General features: G+C 39.7%; 1 protein-coding gene across 4 annotated transcripts in view; it reads right to left on the reverse strand.

The window, feature by feature from the left end:
* Window positions 1-23,426, reverse strand: part of PDE4A (phosphodiesterase 4A) — a 1,515,730-nt gene that overhangs the window by 27,564 nt on the left and 1,464,740 nt on the right. For all 4 annotated transcript variants that reach the window (XM_044084565.1, XM_044084567.1, XM_044084568.1 and 1 more), the window contains 5 exons: window positions 21,957-22,055; window positions 19,031-19,195; window positions 17,393-17,492; window positions 7,804-7,958; window positions 5,005-5,127 (listed from right to left, as the gene is read on the reverse strand). In XM_044084565.1, coding sequence (XP_043940500.1) covers window positions 5,005-5,127; window positions 7,804-7,958; window positions 17,393-17,492; window positions 19,031-19,195; window positions 21,957-22,055 — 642 coding nt within the window. The remainder of the gene's footprint in view (window positions 1-5,004; window positions 5,128-7,803; window positions 7,959-17,392; window positions 17,493-19,030; window positions 19,196-21,956; window positions 22,056-23,426) is intronic.

Genomic DNA, 23,426 nt, shown 5'->3' on the forward strand with positions numbered 1-23,426 from the left:
AGGCTTTTTAGATACCATTGTAGTTTCCTCATATGCAGTCTTGCATATGGAATTAGTAGAATGCAAGAGGCCATGAACCCCAGGGCTTGCAGAATTTTCCTTGCAGATAGCTGGGTCTTTGTGGTCAGTAGTTTGAAATAGGTTGTCAAATAAACTTGTTTCCATGGAGTGAGGAAAGACATCTGGGAAGTTGTGTTCAAGCTTGCTCCCAGGAATGCAATCTGTTGGCAGGGTACTAGGTGAGATTTCTTTTCGTTTATGGTGTACCCCAGTGAGGTTAGAAGTTTCTTTACGAATGCCAGATGTTTTAATAGCAAGTCCTGGCTTTCTGCCTGAACCAGACAATCGTCCAAATATGGGTATATTTGAATATTTCTCTGCCTGCAAAATGCAATGGCTGGAGCTAGACACTTTGTGAATACCCTGGGTGCAGTAGATAGGCCAAAGGGAAGTGCAGAGAACTGATAGTGCATGGAGCCTGCCCTGAAGCGTAGGTATTTCCTGCAAGATTCTCTTATTGGAATGTGCAGGTAAGCTTCCTTTAAGTCTAAGTTTGCCAACCAGGCATCTTTGCCTAGCATAGGAAGCAGCTGTTAAAGTGTTATCGTTTTGAATTTTGGGATTACCAAAAAGGTGTTTACAGTCGAGAGGTCCAGGAATGGATGCCAGAAGCTGTCTTTTCAGGGTACCAGGAAAATTCTTGAATAAAATCCTTGTCCCCTTTGTTCTGCTGGGACAGGCTGAATAGCCCTGATACTTAGAAGATACTTAAAAGAGTGAGAACCTGCTGTTGGGCCTCCACCCACTAATTTGGGGGTAGGTCTGGCCAACTGTTTGGGGTTGGTAGGGTGTGGAAGTGGAATCTGTATCCTTGGGAAACTATATTCAAAACCCATTTGTCCTGGGTAATGAGTTCCCAGTTTTTTGCATGCAGGGCGAGCTTTCCTTCTAAGGGGGCAAGCAGTTGAGCAGAGCTTGGAAGGGTTAAGGGAAGTCATTATGCCATTTTTCTGTAGGGGGGTTGCTTACTACTCCCTGCTTTGGAAGAGGGAGCCCCCCACTGCTTAGGCCTGTACGTAGCCTGAGACTGTAACCTAGGTGGTCTGCTGTTCCTGGGTTTGGACTGAGAAGGCCTGGAAGAGACTGGAAAGGACCAATTCTTTGAAGTCCAGTGCCTACTAAATCTGGGAAGTTGTACTTGCAGGAAATCTTTAACAGTTTGCATAGATTTAGCTTTTTCCTCCATCTTTTTGAGGACTTCTTCTGCTTTGTTGCCAAAGAGGCGGTCTTGGTTTAAGGGAGCATCCAGTAATTTAGCTTTAACATGATCTGGCAAGTTTTGCTCCTTAAGCCAAGCATACCTTCTAAGTATAGACCCAGTGACAGCAGCCTTGCAAGATGCTACTAAAGAGTCAAAACAACATTGCAAAGTATATTTACCAACTTGTTCTGCAGAATGCATTAAATCCTGTAATTCTTTGTGTTCAGCACAGTCAGGAATCAATATAATTTTCTGTTTAAGTAGTCCCATAATATGTTGCTGGTACTTTAACATATGAAACTGGTGATTTAAAGCCCTAATGGCCAAAGTAGTAGAAGTGTATACCTTCTTACCCCATCTGTCCAAGGCTCTAGAATCTCTATCAGAAGGGGTAGGATTTTTGGCAGCAGTAGCCTTAATGCCTTTTGGTCCTCGGGAAATGGTCTCTGGATCCGCAGTAGGATTCTTAAAGAGGAACTTGTGAGAGTCAGGTACTCTGTAATACCGGTCAGGTTTTCTGGGAGCTGGAGGTAAAGTGTCTGGGGAAAAGCTAGATTCCAAAAAAGCATCATCTACAATGTCCAGAACATGAAGGATAGCTAAAGGCTTGTGTTGAGGAAGGAGTAAGAATTCCCTAAGCCTCTTTTTGGAGTCAGAGTAATCCTGGCCTTCCCAGCGGAAATGCTCCCCTAAGTGTGTGCAAGGTTTCACCAAAGAAAAATCTTCTGGAGGGGAAGCAGAGGGAATGAAATCCTCTGCATCAGAAGCCTCATAGGGAGATAAGGGCAAATCCTGGTAATCAGAAGAAACAGAAATTTCAGATTCCTGATCAGAAGAATCAGAAGGAAAATCAGTTCTAGGTCTCTTAGAGGGGGAAGGCTGGCTTCCCCTAATTAAGGTAATAAGGTCTTCAGCCATTCTAAGCATTTGTTTTTTTAGGCATATGGGCCTGAGCATGCGGTTTGGACATCGGTTTTCTAGGTGTGGTGTGAGTTTTAGGCCTGGATGAAGAAGATGGCATTGGTTTAAATTGCAAGTCTGTAGGCCTGAATACACCCTCAGAAGCCAGTGCCTGCACAGCGGCTCCATACCCATCCAAGGTAGAGACATCCACAGGTTCCATAGTCAAAAAAGCATCTCACGGCATACCGGACTCTAAATGGGTGGCGGACTGGTGACTAGCTTAACTGAAGCATCGTCGGCAGTTTTGAACCTATGCGGTCTCTCTTTATCCATACGTTTTTTCGGAAGATCGGTAGTCGGATGGCTTACCGAAGCCATTTCAGAGTACGGATACAGAGTACCAAAATAATTTGCTGCAAAGATAGCCCGACGACGAATAGTTCGAGGGTTGAACAAGGCACAAAACCAACAGCGAGGGATGTCGTGGTCTAGGCCTAAGCAAGGAATGCAGTATGAATGAAAATCTTTATGAGGTATTTGCTTTCCACAGGTAAGACAATTGTTAACTTTTACTAACATCGGTTGGAGCAAGAAAAAAGATTCCCAATGGGGTACTTATCTTTTTTTTGAAGACTTCGGTTCTAAAACTCAAAAACGAAAATTTCAGTAGTTGGCCGACCAGCACTTATGAACTGCTTCTGCTTCGGGCACCGCACATCAAGAAAGACTGATGTAATGGCATAGGCTGCATGTTTTATACCCCTGACGACCTGACGTCATGGAAGAAGAGACAGCATCTGACGCAGGAATACAAGACTCTGGTATTCAGGCTGGCCGAGGGCTAACTGCAGGCAGATAACCCAAATGTGATGACTGCAACAGTGAAACATGAAGAACATCTGCAAGTTTTATTGGACAAATATTAATGGTGTATATAAGTTATACTGAATTTTGTCACAGATGGTTGAATATAGTTATAAATAGTTGATTATTCTGTTGTCTTTTTTGTGTTTAAATTGTTTGATTGTTAATTTTTGGATGTAAAATCAAATAAAAAGTTGTTGGAAAAAAGAGTAAGAGGGATTTGGATACTGCAATCTCAGACTTAGTACAGAAGATTACATAGTTGGCTTTCAATGTTTGTACTCTTAGAGTTTTAGGTATCAGTGTGGTGGATTTCTTTCTTGCTCCCAGGTGCTCCAAAAAGACATGGGTTATTGCCTCAACTCAGAAATGTAGGGACCCCATCCATCAGATGGCTCCATTGACTGCTTTCTCCCTGAACAAATAGACTTTTTCATAGGGTGGGTGAACAGGAAGGGATCAGTTCTAATCTTATGATGAATAAACTACATGCAAGTCTAAAAAGGGTTATAAGTTGTTTCACCAAAAATAAGTTCCATGGAATCTTGATTTAGTAGATGTCATCCAATGAACTATGGCCAGGAAAAAAAACGGGCACAGTGGTTAATATGGGGGCAACATGCTAGTACCCCCATGCATGTGCTGTGGTTCCTTTAACTCTTAACTGCGTTTTAGGGGAAAAGGATATCATATCACCCATGGTAGTGGCCTTAGAGTACTGTGGCAGACACAAAGGGATACCAACAAAGAAAAATATGTGCATGTTAGCATGCGTGTGCACACACGCATGGAAATAAGGACACTGCAACACAGCATGCTAATGTGTTATTCAAGGAGATTCTTTCACTAAATCTTTTTCATCAGAATCAAGGCATCAAAATGCTTGTTTTGCACATGCATTTGGCAATCTTTTAAAATGACCACTGTCTGCATAATGACCATCAATACCAAAAAACTGGCTGTGATAGACACTGTGCCTCCAAACATTCAGAAATAAATTTTGCTTATGCAGCTCCTTCTGTTTTACATTTCCATCTCATTGTTGAATTACTGGTAGTGTGCATATGCTGACAGCTGCACGATATGGCAGCGCTCAGCTATAACATCAGTGGAACCTCATCCACGTCAGTGGCTACTGGATTTACAAGATGAAACATGGAGCTAAGATCAAAAAGAGATTACTCATTCCAGGTGCTTAAGTCATGCCACATGTTTTGCATCTGGTTTTGCTTCACAATTCTGTTCTTTGTAAATTATGAATTCTACATCCAGATGACTAGGGGAATACGAAGTAGATGGAATGTTGCTGAAAGGAGTACAACCCAGTCAAAACATTTCTCAAGCTAGCAGCAATGGCTGTATTTCTCTAAATGTCAGGGGAAATGGTAATAAAAAAAACACATTTTACTTGGTCACAGGAAGTGCACATTTACACCTCTATAACTGCGGTGGTGGTGCTGCGGTAGCATTGTTGCCTCACAGTAAGACGTCCCATTCGATTCTCAGCTAGAGCGTCTTCTGTGTGGAGACATGCGTGAATGCGTACCTTCGTTGAAGGTTGTGCGTCAGGGCTGGCAACTCGGCACGTAAAAATCTACTGCCAATCATTAGCGGACCGGAGTTCCGCTGTGGTGATCCCTAACCGGAAAAAGCCGAAAGACACAACAACAACAACCCAGTGGATAAATTCCTATACTGCCTTTACTAACCATTTCCTCTTTCAGCTGGATTCCTTCTTTCATTTGGTACAGCCACTTACAGCCCTAGTAAACCTGAAACCACCAAATTATGCCATCTAGGAAGTAGAATACAGACTCAGACAGACAAAGGAAGATAAATAGTTATAAAATCACCCAAAAGGTAACATAGGAGATGGGATAAGGAAGTTTTCATTTTGGGTGCTGCAATCTGAAATACCCCCTTTTAACCTTAGTGCACAGCGTAGCCCCACGATCAACCATGGATCTGTAGCTCACCTGTATCCTGTCAGTGTAGTTGTCGAGTAGCAGAACACCTGAACTTGTTACTTTCTTGGTCTCTACCATGGTCTTCAAGTCTGCTAACAGGCTCATATGCTTAGACATGTCTGTAGCAAGAACCTGCAAGGTATGTAAAAAAAAATACAGAAATTACAACATGCACGACAAATTCTGAAATAAATTAAGTAATGCAAGGGTGCTGCAGAAAAAAGAAAAAAAAAGGGTGGGAGGAAGAACGAAAGAAAGAAAAATAATGAAAATGTGATTGTAGAGTGCGTTCACAGCAGTTACGCTCGTCACAAAATCAAATCCCCTTACATAGGATTCTTACATATTAACATGATTTAAAGTGACCTCCCTACAAGTGCAAGTGGTGAAGCAAACTGAATTTTTTGAAACCAGTCTGTGCAACTCCTCTACTGTAAGAGTACTATGACAAATACTTTGTACTCTGAGACACATTCTGTTCTAGTATAATGCTAGGTTTACACCCTAGCAATGTCTAATGATTACACAAAATAAGGTTACAAATGTAAAACAAAATGTGAGATTTGTTGAATAGTAGACACCACAGGAAGAGAAATATCCTTGTCCATAATGATACATGTACTGAATTGTATAAAATTTAACAGTACAAGCATGTGGAAACCACAGGGCACAGGTACAGCTCACTTTCTGCCGACATGCAGGTTAAAATGTGTTCCCCTCCCAACCAAGCCTGACTAGTTCTCTTCTCTCTTTTGCATTCTAGTATGGTGATGGTGCTACATAACAACATGAGAGCTCCATGTAGCTACAGCACTAAATCCAAGGAAATCTCTCTCACAGCCAGACAAAATAAACATGTGGCAATTGTCGTCTACAAAGATGCATGTTTGCTGATGTGAAAAGCTTTTAGGCACCAAATACTTTTAACTTATTTTTACAGTTTAAGGTCATACATGCCCCAGGCTACTATTTTGGAGTGCATGCTAAATAAAAAATCAAACAAATATGTTTCATTTTATTGGGACATGTTTTCACTATCTACTACTATCCTGAATTCCCTTTATAATAGAATTGTCCAAATTAGGCAACACTGCATGTTAAACTGTTTAATCATCTAATTAATGCATACAAATGTGACAGAACAATGGATAAGACTTGAGGTTTACATTTTTAGATGTATTTGCCTACCATGTTTAAAATAACCTGTTTTCCTTGTGTGTTAAAATCATATCATTATTGATTTTTTGTATAGTTACCCATTCACTTTATTAAATACCTAGTTTTCATTTTTATCTGTAATTTCTCTTCTAATTACTTTTGTTTTGGGAGCGTTATTACTTTTGTTTTATTCCTTTGGACTCTGTGTAGTGATTTACTTACTATACACAGTATAACGTTTGTTTTGGGAGCGTTATTACTTTTGTTTTATTCTTTTGGACTCTGTGTAGTGATTTACTTACTATACACAGTATCATGACTGTGGAAATTTGCATGCCTGTCACTCCAGTGCAGAAATTAGCACGCCTGTCACTCGAACTCGTTTTTCCACTGCCAGTCAGTTAGGCCATGCCCAAAGCTGTGCAGAACTAACTGTGAGGTACTACATTTGGAGATTACTCAAATATTCAGATGCTGGTACTCAACACTTTTTTTCTTTTATAAATTTAACAAGGTAAGCCCATGGACATGTGTGTCACTTTTCAGCGGTGATCTGGGAAAACTGTTAGGTCAAGTGACTTGCTTAGAGTCACACAGTATGCAAACAGAAAAGGGGGAATCAAATTCTGTACCTTTGACTACAGGAAACTGCTTATTAACAGATCAAAGCCTTAATGCCAGACTGTTCTTCAGAACTGCAGAAAGGCAAACGTTAGAGCAGCAGTGCAACAAACATTTGTTTACGTTAGAAATACAATACACACACAATGGAAACACCACTAAATGAACTACACGGACCTGAAATGCTGAATGTTCATACAGTGACCCACACTTGGGGTTCAGGACTGAATATCAAAAAAAAACTAGAGCCAGTCTGGAGTAAAGTCCAATGGACAGCTGATTTCACATTCAAATTCAGGTTTATGAAGGTACTTGCAATCTAAACAAGTATGGAGAACTCATATGCTGACATGTTGTAGACCCCTGACCACATCCTCGTTCTATTATAAGCTGGTGCAGAAGCACAGGATACCATCAGTGGGTGGGTAATAAAGACGTGGGAGACTAGGCAGAACAATAAATGACATAGTTTAGTGTTGCATTATGACTGCTGCCCCACAATAACACAATTTCCAAGCTACACAACCTTTTTCATCACCACCAGCCGATTTTCTAAGTGGAGAACACTTTGACATCTTTCTGATGTGCTCTTTGCCCAATTAATAGAAAGGCCCCCTCATACATCATTAGCAGCTGCAAATGAATTGGCATGAAACACTGGGAGTAAAGCAATATGTTACTGTTTGTAGAGAAATGTGTCATGTGCACACAGTTTGATTCCACAGCTATGACTTGTTTTTCTGAAATGTATGTACAAAGATATCTATAAACCTCTCTTTTTCAAGACATGATGGCAGCTGTGCAAATGGTTCACAAAGTTCCTAGCCACAAGAAAACTGGTAACAGAAAAAATGTGCTTCTTTGTATCTTTGGTTTGGCCATTTTTACTGGTGTACAGACTGGATTAATTTGTGTATGTGATGTAAATGGATTCTTCATGGTATCTTAGGGCATTAAACTTTTTCTAGTCATAAAAAAGTAAATTAGTGAAACATGATTATCTGAAATACCCACACTTTATTCCCTTACCATATCAATGACCATTTTCCTGAGCGTTTGCCTCTGGCGTTTTATGAGGTTTTGGAAAATGTCACAGTTCTCCTCCTGTAAGAGTTTGAATCCCACTGCCAGATGGTGGTTTTCCAACACAGATTCATCGTTGTACATCAGAGCTAACTCCGAATCTGTACCATAGAGAGAGAAAGAAAGGTTGCGTGTCAAGACTTAGCGTTAACTCCTTCTGCAATGACACTGCTACATGGTTTGTTATACCTTTTACTCTGAGGTGGTCATTAAAACCTCAGACGAAAGACTGGAAGGAAAAATATCCTGCTGAAATGCATCTATAAAGGATCACTTTACATGAATAAAATGTTCTTTATGTGTAAAAGATGTTTAGTGAGGTATATTGCGCACTTGTTACAGTACAGAGTCCTTAGTATCTTTTTTGTTAACGCAAATGCATGACCTGATGTTGCAAAAAGGGCATTTCTGGTAATATTTGAAAGTACTTAAGTTATCCCTTTCACTGACCGCAATAAATAAAAAGTACAAAACTTACTAGAGCCTTTATTTTGTCTAAATAAATAAACAGATACAAAAAATCATCCTGAAGCAGAAAAAGTGGATTACATTTGAAAACACTGTCCACTGAAAGATTAAGGAAATGCATGTTTCACAGTCAAATTAACAGCACATCTGCATGAATACATGCACTTTAATGCCTGAACATAGACTACTGAAGAATTCAACACAAAAACTTAGGTAAAATGACGGCTGCATTCAAGCTGACAGTAAAACAGCCATGTATTTTCTAAAAGCGTTATACATCCATCTCTGCTGTTAATCATAGCAACAGTATTTCAATTTTTTGAACACTAGCTGGGCAACATTTATTGTATTAATGCCTATATACTAGAAAAACAGACCTCGTTTTAGAGATATCGCTTTTGGCACGTGTTGCTGCAATCAAGGATTTCACTATCCCCGACATGCGAAAATGTCGAGAGTCATTTAAAGTCCAGAGACACAGAGGGACAAAGCCCTTTGTTACAAAAAAAAACAATAACCTGTGGGATTTTGTGATTCAGGCACTGGCAAAGATTTTGACAATCTGTAGTGTTTTATTCAGTTATGCCCTTTCCCTCTTGCTGTATATTAATATGCTTCTTCTGCCCTCCCATATATTGCACTTAATATGCTTTTCCTACGCGAGTCAGTAAATCTAGTGCACTGTAATTCTCCGCCATGAAATAAGGAATGCATGGGTCCTCTAATCTGCTGATGGCAACACAGAAGTAATCATCTGCAACAAATGGAGTGGTATGAAAACCTCAGCTCATGAACAGATTTCTTTCACAGAAGTTCGGCAACTCTTTAAAACTTTTCAAATTAAGGGAAAAAAAGGAAAGAAAAGGAAGGGAAGAGATTCACGTACAATTTGTTTTTACAAGACTACCACCTTACCTCAGTTCAGCCAACTTGTTAGGGGAAAACTGCTGTTAGGCAATACTATTTTGAGCTAACACTTTTAACAATGTAGCAACATACAGCAATATTACAACAATGCAGACTGTACTCTAGACAACACACAATAGTGAATAGTATTTCTGACATACCTCATGGGTAAGTACTAGGTAAGCTGCCCCTGTGGGTTATTTTAAGTGTGGTTAATTTCCCTTCCAAAGGTAAGGATCAAACCTAGTATTTCGTGTCTGTGAGGCCACACATCTTAACCATACTACTAACCTCCCCCAAGGTTAGAAATGCTATAGACTCTCTAACAGGGAAGCATGTTGTGTCTTTCGGCTTTTCCCGGTTAGGGGTCGCCACAGTGGAACTCCGGTCTGCTAATGATTGGCAGTAGATTTTTACGTGCCGAGTTGCCAGCTCTGACGCACAACCTTCAACGAAGGTACGCCCATTCAAGCATGTCTCCACACAGAAGACGCTCTAGCTGAGAATCGAACAGGACAATGTCATACTGTGAGGTGACAACACTACCGCAGCACCACCACCGCAGTTTTTTTCTAACAGGGAAGCATAAGATGGATAATTAAAACATTTCATGCCTATGATGTTTACTGTATTCAAACAGATTCCTTTTAAATTTTTGGGAGGCCCTCACCTCCACCACTGACTCTACATCATTGCACCCTAAATAGTCTATTCATTCCTTCTATGAAGAGTGGAGCAAATGTCAAATAAAGCCTAAGAACGTTTTGTTTTTAAATAAAGATAAGGAATATGAATTTGGATAGGGTAGAAATAGCCTAGAACCAGGAAGGTTAGTGTGCAATAAAAATCTCTTCTTCTCCCACCACAATCCCATGCATGACTTCCTGAGTGCCTGCGTCCCTCTCTTGCATCATCACTGTAGTCTTATAGTTTCATAGGTTGGTACTAGGCTACTGGCCCTAGCGCCTATACAAGCCTAACCATAAAAATTCCCTGGCTATTTCTTCCACAGTATTTACTTCGCTGGACCCCTGTTCACTCAAAAAAACAGGCAGCATCAAAAATTCACACCGTCCCAGTGAAGAAAAGGATTGTACTGACTGCTTGAGCTGTACACTCACACCCAGTATTCTGTCCTCACACTCAAACCAGTGACTATTACATCATAGCTAGGGAGCCACCTCTGTGAGCCACAGAAACGATTCCTATGTTTACATTTCATATTCTCATTCCTGTTCCATGTAACTGTTCCAGGTTTGTTTACTCTCCAGCCAGCATAACTACAACTTCCAAATGAAAATAAAATAAAATAACATAAAACAGAGGTCTCAGACTACCACAAAGATATTCTTGCACCAGGAAATCTTGATAGTAGCAATGCCTAAAGCTTTTTTACTTTGTAATTTAAATACTTTTGTCCCAAATTACAGCTATGACAGAGTAAGTTGAAGCCTACAGCACTTTGCATGCAGACATCAAAAGTAGTGCATAAATCAATGGCAGATTTCAAGCTGTAACATGCTGTTCTAAAGGCTAGTATGATGTAAATTTTCATTTTCAGATTTTTGATTTTCATTTTAAACTTGTGAGCAATCTGCACGTCAGGATGATGTTTCTAATCACTTCTGACAGCAATGATGTCAGGCAGAGTGAGTCACTGTGCCAGGGAGAATTAAAATGGAGAACTTCATCATTGCATTAGGAGGGATATAAATGTAAATTACAGAGGATTTATAATGGGAAAAAAAGGAAACTTCCTGATGTAACAAAATGGAAGCCCTATCCGACTATATTGTCTGCTTTAAGAAATTGCCATTACTACCAACAGGAAAGAGACATAAAATTGCAGTGATTTCAGACTACATCCTGGAAAACAAAAGTTCTAATGGTTATTCATCCTTGATTCAGTCAGGTACAGGGTGTGTGGACTTGTAAATGCCATTCTGTTTCTGATACCTTCTGATGCTGGGAACCATACCTATCGACTGTACAGATTTTCGCAGACTGTCCAGATTTTTGCCTCATATTCTTGGTTAATTTTTTCATAAAATTGTGGTTTTCTGGCAAATCACTGACACATCATTAAAGACTGAAGTCAGAAAATAATGACAGACATTTGTGTTTCAGACTTCATACCCTTCAGAAAATTCATGCTAATGTAAAACCTCTTATTCTATCAACTTTCTAAGTTTGTCAGAGCAATATTTACAGTTTGTTCCTATGTTTGTGCCTTTGTTCCCCCAATTATTTATGGTTTTGTCCCGATTTCTTGCCCTAAGAGGTGGAGAGGTATGCTATGAACACATGATGGGAATTGCCTGTAGGAGGACAGGGCCACAGGCAGAGTCACATGGAGGTTGAGGAAAGTCTGTTGAGCCCAATGCACGCCAGCTCCTGAGATGGGACTTCTGTACAAGGGAATGGAGTTAAGAGTTGAAAAGCAACCACTCCTTGGCACAGAACATAGGTTGTTGTTAGTCCAGGGGTGGCTAAGGAGAGGTTGGCAGACCTGGTGCAGAAGGAGGAGTGGTTGTAGTTGATAGTCAACTGCAATAAGCTAAAAAGAAAACCAAGAGAAAAAAAAAATTGTGTAGAATCAGTCATCATTCAGTTCTTCTTAATAGTGATGCTTACATAATTTAACAAAATTGAGCAAACTTGTGATGCTAAAAGGAAAACAGATGTCAAGCTACTGTTTACTTATGTATTTTAGCAATGACAAATGCTGATTGTTAATTAAAAAAACTATCACTAAAGTACTTTTAACAGTGGAAATTCCTGGAAATCTATTCATAATGGTCCTTACTCTTACTAGAATTCTATGAATTCAATTCATAATGCTGCTTCCTCTTAAGGGAATTATCTGAATTCTATTCATAACGTTCCTTACTCAAGTGCAAATATACACTCTATAACAATGTAGGATTTACTTAATGTGGTTTGATACTGGTCAGAAACTCAGCTAAAAGGCTTTTGGGCATGTTAAACAGATGGAGACCTGCCACATATAACTTTTGTAAATATATTATTGTATAATATATATTATTATTATAACTTCAGTCTCAGATGATTCCTTTAATTGTGTATGAAATAATTCTGTATAATGTCATTATGCACAGCACTGTATGTACATTCTAAATTTCTTCTTCTCATCACTGTTATTGTATTGTATATATAATAATTCTTTATCATAATGTTGATATAGATAACAAATGTCTAGCACACACTGAACTTATACCTTGTACAACTAATACTCGTGTGGTTCTCTGTCATTTTTTTGAATGTTACTTTTCTAACTGTTTCTATTTTAAATTGTTACTTGTGTTATTACATTGATATATTGTGTGGAGCTTTTCTCTCCGGGCCTCTGCTGGAATCGGGATGCCCAGTCGGACTTCCCAGATAAACAAATGTAAAATAAATAAACACATATGTGTCTTTCGGCTTTTCCCGGTTAGGGGTCGCCACAGCGGAACTCTGGTCCGCTAATGATTGGCAGTTGATTTTTACGTACCAGCTTGCCAGGCCTGATGCACAACCTTCAACGAAGGCACGCCCATTCACGCATGTCTCCACGCAGAAGACGCTCTAGCTGAGAATCGAACCGGTCAGTGTCTTACTGTGATGCGACAACGCTACCGCAGCACCACCACCGCGGGATAAAATAAATAAATAAATAAACACATATATGAATCAAAAATACAGGAAAGAAAATTACAGATTAATTAAACTAGCAAACCAATTTTACTACCTTAGTGGATTAACTACACAGCCTATTTATTAAATTAATTTTTCTTTTTCCCAAACCCTTAAGCCTTATGTTTGTTCCATGCCACTTTGTATTCTGTTACCATTTCTTACATATTCTACCTCTTTAGGAAGGATGCTCAGTCATCAACTACCCTTTCTGTTACATACTGCGTCCTCACATCTCTCTTCAGATATCCATACTGAAACTTCTATACGCACCCTATTTTATCATGTGTCTTACTTTATTTTATTGAAAAACACTTCCTAGCTGGACTCCACAGCTCCATCAAAGAGCTTAAACGTTTCTTCCCCCAATCCTACTTTTCTTAAGACTGAATAGACTGTACTGCTATTTTTAGTTTAAGAAGGCCCCCTCTGGCCATTGGTTTACCTGTTTTCACACCCAAGGGCCTAATCCTTGTCTTTTTACTTTGTTCAATAAGCCTTTATCTGCTGCCATGTCAAAAGTCTACTGAAGTGCAACTAAACCATTTATTTACATTTTTTAATTTATTTACAGTTTGATTACTGGAGAAAAATGCTGATCACAGCATGACCAATTGCAAGCTGAGACTGCGTTACATAATAGTAACAAAACCATAACAATTACAACCACCAGTAGAACACAAAGGTGATACAAAACTACTGACAAAAAAAAAAGAAAGATACTATAATATAAACTTTACACCCTAATGATGTATACATTTTACAAACGGAAAAGTGAAACCATAACAACAGCAATAAAAGTGTGAGAAGCAAGATTAGTCCTTGTCTTTGTTCAGTCCTTTCAGCATCCCATTATGTGGCTTATAGTATACAATATATGCCACTTTTGCTGATCTTCTGCTGAACTTCTCTCTGTCTTGGATTTATGCCAACAATGTTGAGCTCTTCAGAACTGCACACAATATACTATACAGGGTTAATGTAACTGATAATAGCTATATTTTTTCTGATGCCTCTTCATATGGAACCCAGTATCCCTCTAATCCTCCTTGTTGCTCTAATGCATTCCTTCTTTAGCTTTCCACTATCCAGTACTAGGACCTCTAGGTCTCCTTCCAAATTTGTGGTTGTTAATTCTTCTCCTCCTCTGTGCTCCTTTTTTAGGGCTGGACATCCAAGATGCATAATTTTATATGCCTGAATAATATCAGGAAACTAAATATACATCAAATCCCCCTTTGGCGGACATCTGTTTAGTCAACATAATTTAGTCGACTGCATAGATGGTTGACAGGTGTGTGACATCACACAGTTCTCAAGGTTGGAAAATATTTCCTTTTCCCCACATTGTGAAATCTTGTTGATAGTATACATAATTAGCAGCAGGTGTGGAGTGTGGGGGGGGGGGGGTGACACCCTTCAAAAAACTGTTTTATGCTATGTTTTAACTTTTGTTTTGCATGTACTGAGATTTTTGCTCAGCACATGTATAGTAGTGTGTCAACATTTGCAAAGTCGACCTTCTCTGGTCGACATTGTGAGAGTTGATATTTGCGTCATTTGCTTATTATCGGTATATTTATATATATTGCACTGAATTTTAACTAAGTGTAAGTGTGTTTAACCCCACTCTCCAATTTTCTATGCCTTTTTTCATGATTTCACAATTTTTGTATCTCAGCCATGTTGTACAACTTAATGTCATCAACAGGCACACTAAACTGATCATCTGCACATTCCTGAATGTCAAATAGTAAGACAGGCAGAATCAGCCCTACCATCAGCTCCTATGGTACCCTACTTGTCACCTTATTTTCTTTTGCTGAGATACTACTTACATAAATCTGTGGCCTTCTAACTGACCAGTGTTACACCTATCCTCACATCACAGGATCTAAGCAAATTTTATCATCTTTCTTCGTTAACCTTAACTGCTGCCACATTACAGGTCTGCTAAAGTATATGTAAGTCATGTTCACAGCACCTTTTTTTGGTCTAATAAAATTATTTCATCAAAGATATACTACATGTGTCCATGAGGTCTTCAGCCTGGTGCCCCAGTAATATGTTTCAAAATTCTTTTCTTTAGCAGTGATTTGGAGATTTTCCTTACAGATGGTGTATAATGTAAACTAACATTGAACCTCATGCTTGCATCCTGTCTTTGATAAGGGAAGCCATATATGCATTCTTCCAGTTTAGGGAAATCCTACTATCTTCCCATGACTTGTGTTTCCCCCTTGGTTTTCAAGTTCTTTTACACTGAATCCCATCAGCCCCATTAGCTTATGCATGTCTAGTTTCGAAAACTCTGTCAGGATTATTGCTTTCATGAACAGACTGAGATTAACAACAACATCCTGGGCTTTTCAACTGGTGGGAGACAGAGTGGAACAAACATTGTCAATCAGCAGCCCCATCATTTTCTGACACTTCCTGCTACTTCCCCCCTTTGAGTTTTTTTTCCTCTCTTATGTGCCTATAATATTTTATGTCCCCTTTTGACTTCAGCTAGCTACACTTTGATCAGGTTAAGCCTATGATTTTATAACTGAATTTCTTGTTTTCGTCTAATTTAATTGAGATTCATCTTCATCTTTCTCGGTTTCCTTATACTTCACGAATACAACATGTTTACCTTGACTTTTGATAAGATATGTATGATTTATTGAGTTTTGCTAAACTGATGGAGCTTTTCATCCAAATTCCAAAATAAAAACAGACTTTGCTGTCCTGGGGGAAGTGTAGGGAAGCTTCCCCAAAATCCTGTGCAGTGAACCTTATACCCTCTTACTTAGCATGACATCCTAAGGTCTAACAACCTCGGAGAAAGTTATGCAAATTCAACAAAATAGTTCATGGACATAAAGGAACTTGAGAAACCATACAAGTACCACTTACAGATGCCACCTCATTTAAGAAGCATATTTTCCATCCTTTTTTAAAGTTGTTTTACACAATGGCCTGCTGTTTCTGTGATGACCGTTTTGATGTATCCCCTTGGTCTTCCACAATGTCTTCATACTAATTTGCCAAAATTAGTGAATTCCACTTGTGTAGTGGGATAAAGCTCTGAAAATGACTTAAGTGACTCAGATTCAATTAGCGGGTTAGGTGTCTGCTGCAAGTCGTGTGCAGAGGACGGGTGTTCCTATCCTGTGGGTGAAGAAGTGGACTGAGCCTGTACAATGAGTCTTTCTCTCACAGGAGGGGCAACAATGCAAGGGATGGTTCTGTGGGTGGGCACTGGGTTACCGAGCTGTGTATATGGTAGCCTTCATCATGAGTGTACAGGATTACGCACTCACAAAGGTTAAGGAAAATAATCCCTGTGTTGTAGTGGATCTGAAGGGAGGATGTAGGGCTGACAGTATATGCTCTGCATTGCTCTGGTGGTCTGCACGACAGCTTCTTTGGACAGCTCTTGCCCCATGCTGGGAATACCCAGTGCAATGGAACAAGCATGGTCAAGTCCGGTTGCACGAGACGTGATGGTCAGCAGGTATGAAGGCAAGCAGAAAAAAGAATGAAAAAAACAAAACAAAACAAGTTTGCTTAAGTTTTGAGAGACACCTCCCCTTTTTGCATAACCCCCCCCCCCCAAAGTTCAGAATCCTTATGTTTGATAGTCTGCACTTTGAAGGTAAGCTGAAAGCAAACCACACCAGCTTGTGATCACTTGTTCCCAAATAGCTGCTCACTTTATGAGATGACATACTCTCCTCCTCTCCATTTGAAAACACCATGTCCAAAACTGTTCTTTCCTCAACATGTTATGGTACTAGCTGTTAGAGTTTCATCCTTCTAGGGCTTATAGAATGATCCTACTCTTTAATGTACCTGCAGTCAAGGTGTTCCTGTTAACAGCTCCTATATTAACATCTACACAAGTTTTTCCTTCACTGTCCTTCTAGGTTAATGCCTTCACTTTCTTATATCTTTTTTTATCATGAGTAGGGGATCTGTACAGATCCTCAGCATAGAATTTCTGTTATTTTTGGTTTCTTGTGTGATCCACCCCCCCTAGTTTTTCACTTTTCTGTTTCTCTGTGTTGAAACCTGCCTTAAAGAGAGCACTTCATGCCGTCTTATCATACCACTCCAGTATTCTAACTGGTTATAACTGGGCAGATATAGTTCTTCAGTTTCCATGAGTATACATTTTATATAACTTGCAGAAATGGGTAAAAACTGATCTTGGATTAAAAGCTCATTTCAAGGAAGACACAATCCAGTGTCGCTCACCTCTGTTCCCCACCATAATGACATCTCCGTATCAGCACCTCTACTAATCATGAGCTATTACCATTAAGTGGGGAAGTTACGCTAAAATGAAACTGTTTTTGTAGACTAAATGCAATCTTGACAAACACTGAGGTGGTTCCAAAAGAGTTAATCTTTTTTTTATTTGTAGGTTGTTTCTGTGAAATAATGTAACGTTTACTTTAAGCATTTCAGTACTCACTTGTGTTGATCAGGAACTGGTTAGACACCCCTGGATGGTCGACATCATGAATGGCAGCTGCGAATAATGCAGCCAGAATTTCGAGGTCGGTAAACACAGCCTATGTGACAGAGATGGGGAAAAGACATGAAAGAGTAAAGGAAAAAAGGATATGACAGAATGGTGCATGAGTGTGAGATATAGAAGCACGGGGAGAGCAAACAGAAATGAAAAGAGAAAAATAAAAAACAAACAAACAAAAAAAAAAAAAAGCAGGGAAGAAACAATATTAATCACAGAAAGATATATGATAAAAAACAGGTAGGATGAAACAGAAAAAGGGGTGGGAGGAGAGATAAGAAAAAAATTATTACATTACAGAAGAAACGTATTATATCTGTAAGACATGTACACTACAATGGATCCATCTCTTAAAACCCCTTAACATTCTCATTCCAGTAATTCCTACATCCTTGATTCCCAAAAAGAAAGTGTTTTCTGTATAGGCAGTTATACTGATATACTGCAAACAAGCGTGTACACACACACACACACACACACACACACACACACACACACACACACACACACACACACACACACACACACACACACACACACGCACATAATTAATGTAGCAGTTTACACACACACACACACACACACACACACACACACACACACACACACATTTATGTAGCAGTTTAGAAAACAGGCATTTTTTGTTCTGAAATAAGTATTTTGAGATGTCTGCTAATTTAAAATCTTGCAAGGCATATTGCTTGATTGTAAAGAAAATGTTAAGAAAAAACTACGATGAGAAAGTGTACAGACATTTTTGGAAAAACTTTATATTTTATAAAAAGGTCAACTTATAAGATGGAAAATCCATTTCAGGATGTGCAGTTGCCACTGAGCAGCATTCACTGGTGAAGTGGGCAACTCGGATATACCTCATGCCTGACAGCCAAATCAAATGTTCTCAGTGCTTCAGAGACCACCTCCTACTGCTGTAATGACACTAACAAAATGATCACATGAAGACTTATTGTTGTCAAAAGCTGTCATTATCCATGACTAATTAATCCTTCTGTTGTCCTCATATATGACTAATTCTCACTGATGACTGTTGAGATGATTAATGCAGTCATCTGTTAAACAGTCGTCCATCTAAGTAACCAGAAGTTTGTACAGGGTGGGTATCAAACTTGTCAAGGTTATATTTTACACACAAGTGTGTGCCATAATGGCAAGTACACCTAAGTCAGATACAAAGTATGGTGTATGTTGTGTTGTGACAATTGTTACATGCATGAAATGCTTTGCTGCAATTTGAGACAGACTGAAGGCACTCTAATCAGACAACAGTGTTCCCAGACCAGCACCTACACTGATCACAGTTACAGTGTTTTCTGTTTGTGCATCACACTTTCCACAAGAAATAAATGATACTGAAAAATGTCTGACAGAAACCTTAATCAGGTTCATTCCTTTATAAAAATATATTCAAGGTAACCAAAACATGCATGCCTGGATTCATAAATACTCCTAGCTAATCATAAACACATTTTAAATTGCAATTTAATTAAAATACAGAAAATATGTTTCAATGTTTGGAATGCCATGGGTGACGTGTTCAAAATGGGTTTGCATACTCACATCCAGTGCAGGTGTGGAGAGCAGCACGTGCGTTGATTGAGTGACATCCGCAGCATGGACACTGTTATGGTACGCTACATCTGCATGGTAGTGGTCTTCTAGCGTCATTATGTACGTTATAAAGGTATCTACAGGGATCTTAAATGTTTTCAGCAGGTCTCTCTCCTAAATAAAAAATGCAGTGTTAATGACATAGTAATCCCTTGTGCTGTTTTGCATTTCCAGAATTGTGCAAATACATTCTGTGGGGTTTTGGCTGTACCTATCAATAATAACAGGATGAATTATGGCAGCTTGAAGACAGACAGACAGACAGGCAGACATACACACACACACCCACTTCACAACAGACTTTAGCTTCTGTTAAAACAGATTTACACACCGCCGAACAGTACTTCAGAAAGGGGCCATGACATTCCCGAACTTACATGGTCCACCAGGGTTTTTCATTTTATATGTAACAAAATATGACAACCTTGCTTCATATGTATTTGAGAAAGACAGGGGATCAGAGACTGGCCACCATCAATGGACTGTAGTTTTTAACAAGCTGACAAAAAGTGTGAGTTCAGAATGGAAAACGGGAAAAGCAGAACATGAATGAGGATGAATTAGAAAGTTAAAGAGGAGATGGACAAGCGTCCCTTATCATGGCCTTTCAAACTGTGACTGCGTATCTGGGCTAGTTAGGGTGTTTTGTGTAATAGAACACTTGAAGAAAGATTGAGCCAATTTTTCTGATTTAATTTAGTTTTATTTGCCAAACAGGTTTAGCCCAGTAGGCACAAGTGACACATGTCAGGGGTGACTCAGGAGATCTCTTCCGTTAAGTGACTTGCTCAAAGACATACAGTTGATAATCACACATTAAAGGAATCAGAACAAGAAGTGCATCATGAAATTCTGCCAAATTGTGGGTGTTGCCCTGTTGCCCCAGCGTTTACCAACCAAGCATCCATTATTCTCTCAGTAAGCAAAATAACAACAATACAGCATACATAGTGGTGCAGTTAGATGGCCACAGCCATGTTGGTTTTTGAGACAGGCAACCTTAGGCACACTGGACACCATGATGGCTCAGTGGTTAAAATCTCTATATCACTGGTCCAGAGTTCAATCCTGACTTATGGTCACTATCTGTGTAAAATTTAAGTGTCCCTGTACCTGAGTAGGATCTTTGTTTGCTACTACAGCTCAAAGACATGCTGGTTAATTAGGTACACCAGATTGCCCATATACTGCCTTTTACTCTTGTCTTTGTGAGCCAGGTTGGAGCAGAAAAGAGCTTGAAGATCAGTTCACTCATCGCCAACAGATAAATTGAATTACATGCACATATCTCTATATACATGTGTGCCAGCTAGGACTGGAAATGTGGTTATGCACAAATCAAAGATCTGAGTGCTATGCCCAGTTCCACCCCTATCAGGTTTGAATTTCAACATAATTTACCCCGTCTTAGCTTTTAGAGCCCTTGGCCTTTGCCAAGCTTCATTCATTCAGCGGTCTACCTTACAATCTTCCAGGTGAGTACCTGCTATCCAGCTTTCATGGGGCAGTCTACCTTTGAATAAAGTGTGCCAGTCCTATGTTAGAACTTTCTGTTGCTTACCTCTCCCCTTTAGACCTTTTAATAAGTCCTGACTCTCTTTTTATGTGAGTGACATCCTACCCTTCTAGGCTACTCGTAATTACTCAAGATAGCAACATTTCAAAACCTCCTGGAAATAAACAAAAAAAATCCTTGACTACTTATACAAACACTGCAGGACTCTGAATTTAAACTAGCTGTACCGACTCACCTAAATCCCTTCCTTAACTCCGCCTATGACTGGTTTTATACGGGGTGATTTTTTGGGGGTGGTATGTTTTAATCTGGATACTTCCTATGAATGAGGGAATATTCTTTCTACAGCCCATTTATTTTTACTAGGAGACCTTCTGATCTCCACTCACCCTCTAAGAACTACTTATCCTACAGATTCAGACTGCCTACCCCTTCCCACTCAACTCCCTCACCTTCACTTTGACTTAATAGGCAGTACTAACTGGACAACAGGATGTCCTGCTAGTATATGACCACGGCCAGTTGTGAGCCTATAGCCTTAATCTGCAGAGCTAAATGTCAGAAATGGCTACTACATTCAAATTTACTAATGCCATCACCAAGCACATTCCACCACCAATCCACCAAATGCCACCATCTGTCAAGTTGATGTCACTTGCAAGGTATCTGATGCTAACTGAAGCCACCCCCAAAACTTTTAGTACCGCCAAACAGCCTACAGATATCACTTCCAATCCCAGTAAGTCCACCACTGTCTGATGCCATCACAAAGCCACTGATTCTGCACCAAATTATACAATACTGCTATGGATCCATCAGAGGTCAAGACCAAGTTTATACATTTTGGCAACCAATCACTTCTACCACCAGTCAGAAGGGTGGAGGGCTATACAATCATGACTTCATATAACAGTTGATAAAGAAAGTGAGAGGGAGAGAGACTCAAATCAAAATAAACAAAGACATGTTACAGGACAGCACACACAAGTTACCGATCTGCATCTGTAAAGATCCCTCAGATACTGCTTCCAAACTAAAACACACTGATGGAGGACAGTAGTTAAATGAAACGCATGAGAACAGACCAGAATGAGTAGACCTAGCAGCAGAGAATGAAACAGAGAAATCTTGACCAGAAGATAGACTCTGAAATGCACTGAAAAAGAAGAGCAACCACTGAATCGAAAGTAACAAACACCTTGACAATGTGTGTGCTACAGGATTTAGTTATCTTGCTCTAGCGTTTTCTCACTCTTCCCTTCTTCCTTTTGATTCATCTACATCTCCCAACCCTAGTTCTGTCTCCCTCACTCTATTGTTCATACTTTTTATTATTACAAGTAGCACTGAGGTCCATACCTGGAAAATTGTGTACATTATACAGCTTAGTGGTCGATTACTGGAATATTCCGCCACTCGGAAAATATTAAGACCCCACTTGTTCAAACTGTCTAGTTCCTGTAAAAAAAAAAAAAAGATTAAACAGGGGATATAAACAATCTGTTCAGCTACATTTAATGAAACAAACTACTGTGGTCCCATTTTTCAACATTTAATACTATTCTTCAGATATGGCAATGGCTAATAACCACCATTTTGTATTTTTCTGAGTCCAGGAATCACACTTACCACTTGTCCTTTCCAGTAAGCTCTTATGGGACAGAGATAGTTCTTCCTGTGAGCACCCAGATATGTCACAATTTGTCCTCAGTTAAGAATGACCAATGTCATGCAAGAGATTTCCAAAGAAAATGTTTTGTTCTTGCAGGAGGCGCAAAAGCCTTCCCATCTAGAGTTAGAGTAACCATTAACGATTCAAAGACAGAACTTAATGCTGTAATATGAAGAGGTGCAGCACTGCAGTGGGCTGTCTCTAAGGTCTACTACAAATGCTTGTGAGGCATTCTGGGATAACGGCCTATGCAAATTGGCCATGTGCTCTCTCCACCTGACATTCCTGCAGTAAAACATTTATGCAGTTGAGAGATTCAGACACTCACTTGGCTAACAATGTCAATGAGCCTAAACAAAAGTTTGCATTCACTCATTGTTTTCAATAGGTGACATCACATTATATGCAAGTGCTGGAGAGTTTATTGGAAAGGTAGTACAGTAACACAGTGGAGCAATGGGTGTTGCTTCCTCATAGCAAGAAGTTCTCCACTTCAGTTCTCAGCTGGGGTGCCTTTTGTACAAAGTCTGCACATCCTCCCTGTATTCATATGGGTTTTCTCTGGGGGGGGGTTTGTTTTCCTCCCAATTTCCAAAGACATGTCATAAGGTGAACTGGGGACTCTAAATTGTCTGTAAGTGTGTGTGTGTGTGTGTGTGTGTGTGTGTGTGTGTCTGTGTATGTGTAGGTGTCTGTGTGCATGAGCATGTCTGCCTAGGTGGTCACAGTAGGGGGTTTAGTGGTGTTACTGTATGCGAGAGGTGAATAGAGTGTGTTTACAAGGAGTGCGATCACATGAGGGAAGCTGTGAGATTGAGTGCATGAGTGAGAGTGAGAGTGAGTGAGTGAGTGAGTGAGTGAGAGTGAGAGAGAGAGAGAGAGAGAGAGAGAGAGAGTGTGTGTGTGTGTGTGTGTGTGTGTGTGTGTGTGTGTGTGTGTGTGTGTGTGTGTGTGTGTGTAAGATACCTCTAAAATCTCCTAGACTAATAAGCAAATCCTGCAATAATGGGAGGGAAAACGACACCTAGACATCAAGGATATCTACAAGTTAATAAAACAACAGTTTTAAGACCTATTGGCAGGTGTGTGGGAGAGGGGGCAGACAGTAGACACCAGAGACGTAAAGGTAAGCTACAAAAATCTTTGAACCCTGTACC

The sequence above is a fragment of the Protopterus annectens genome, chromosome 9.part0 (genome assembly GCF_019279795.1).
Source record: "Protopterus annectens isolate FY-2018-M chromosome 9.part0, PAN1.0, whole genome shotgun sequence".
NCBI classification, from domain to species: Eukaryota; Metazoa; Chordata; order Ceratodontiformes; family Protopteridae; genus Protopterus; species Protopterus annectens.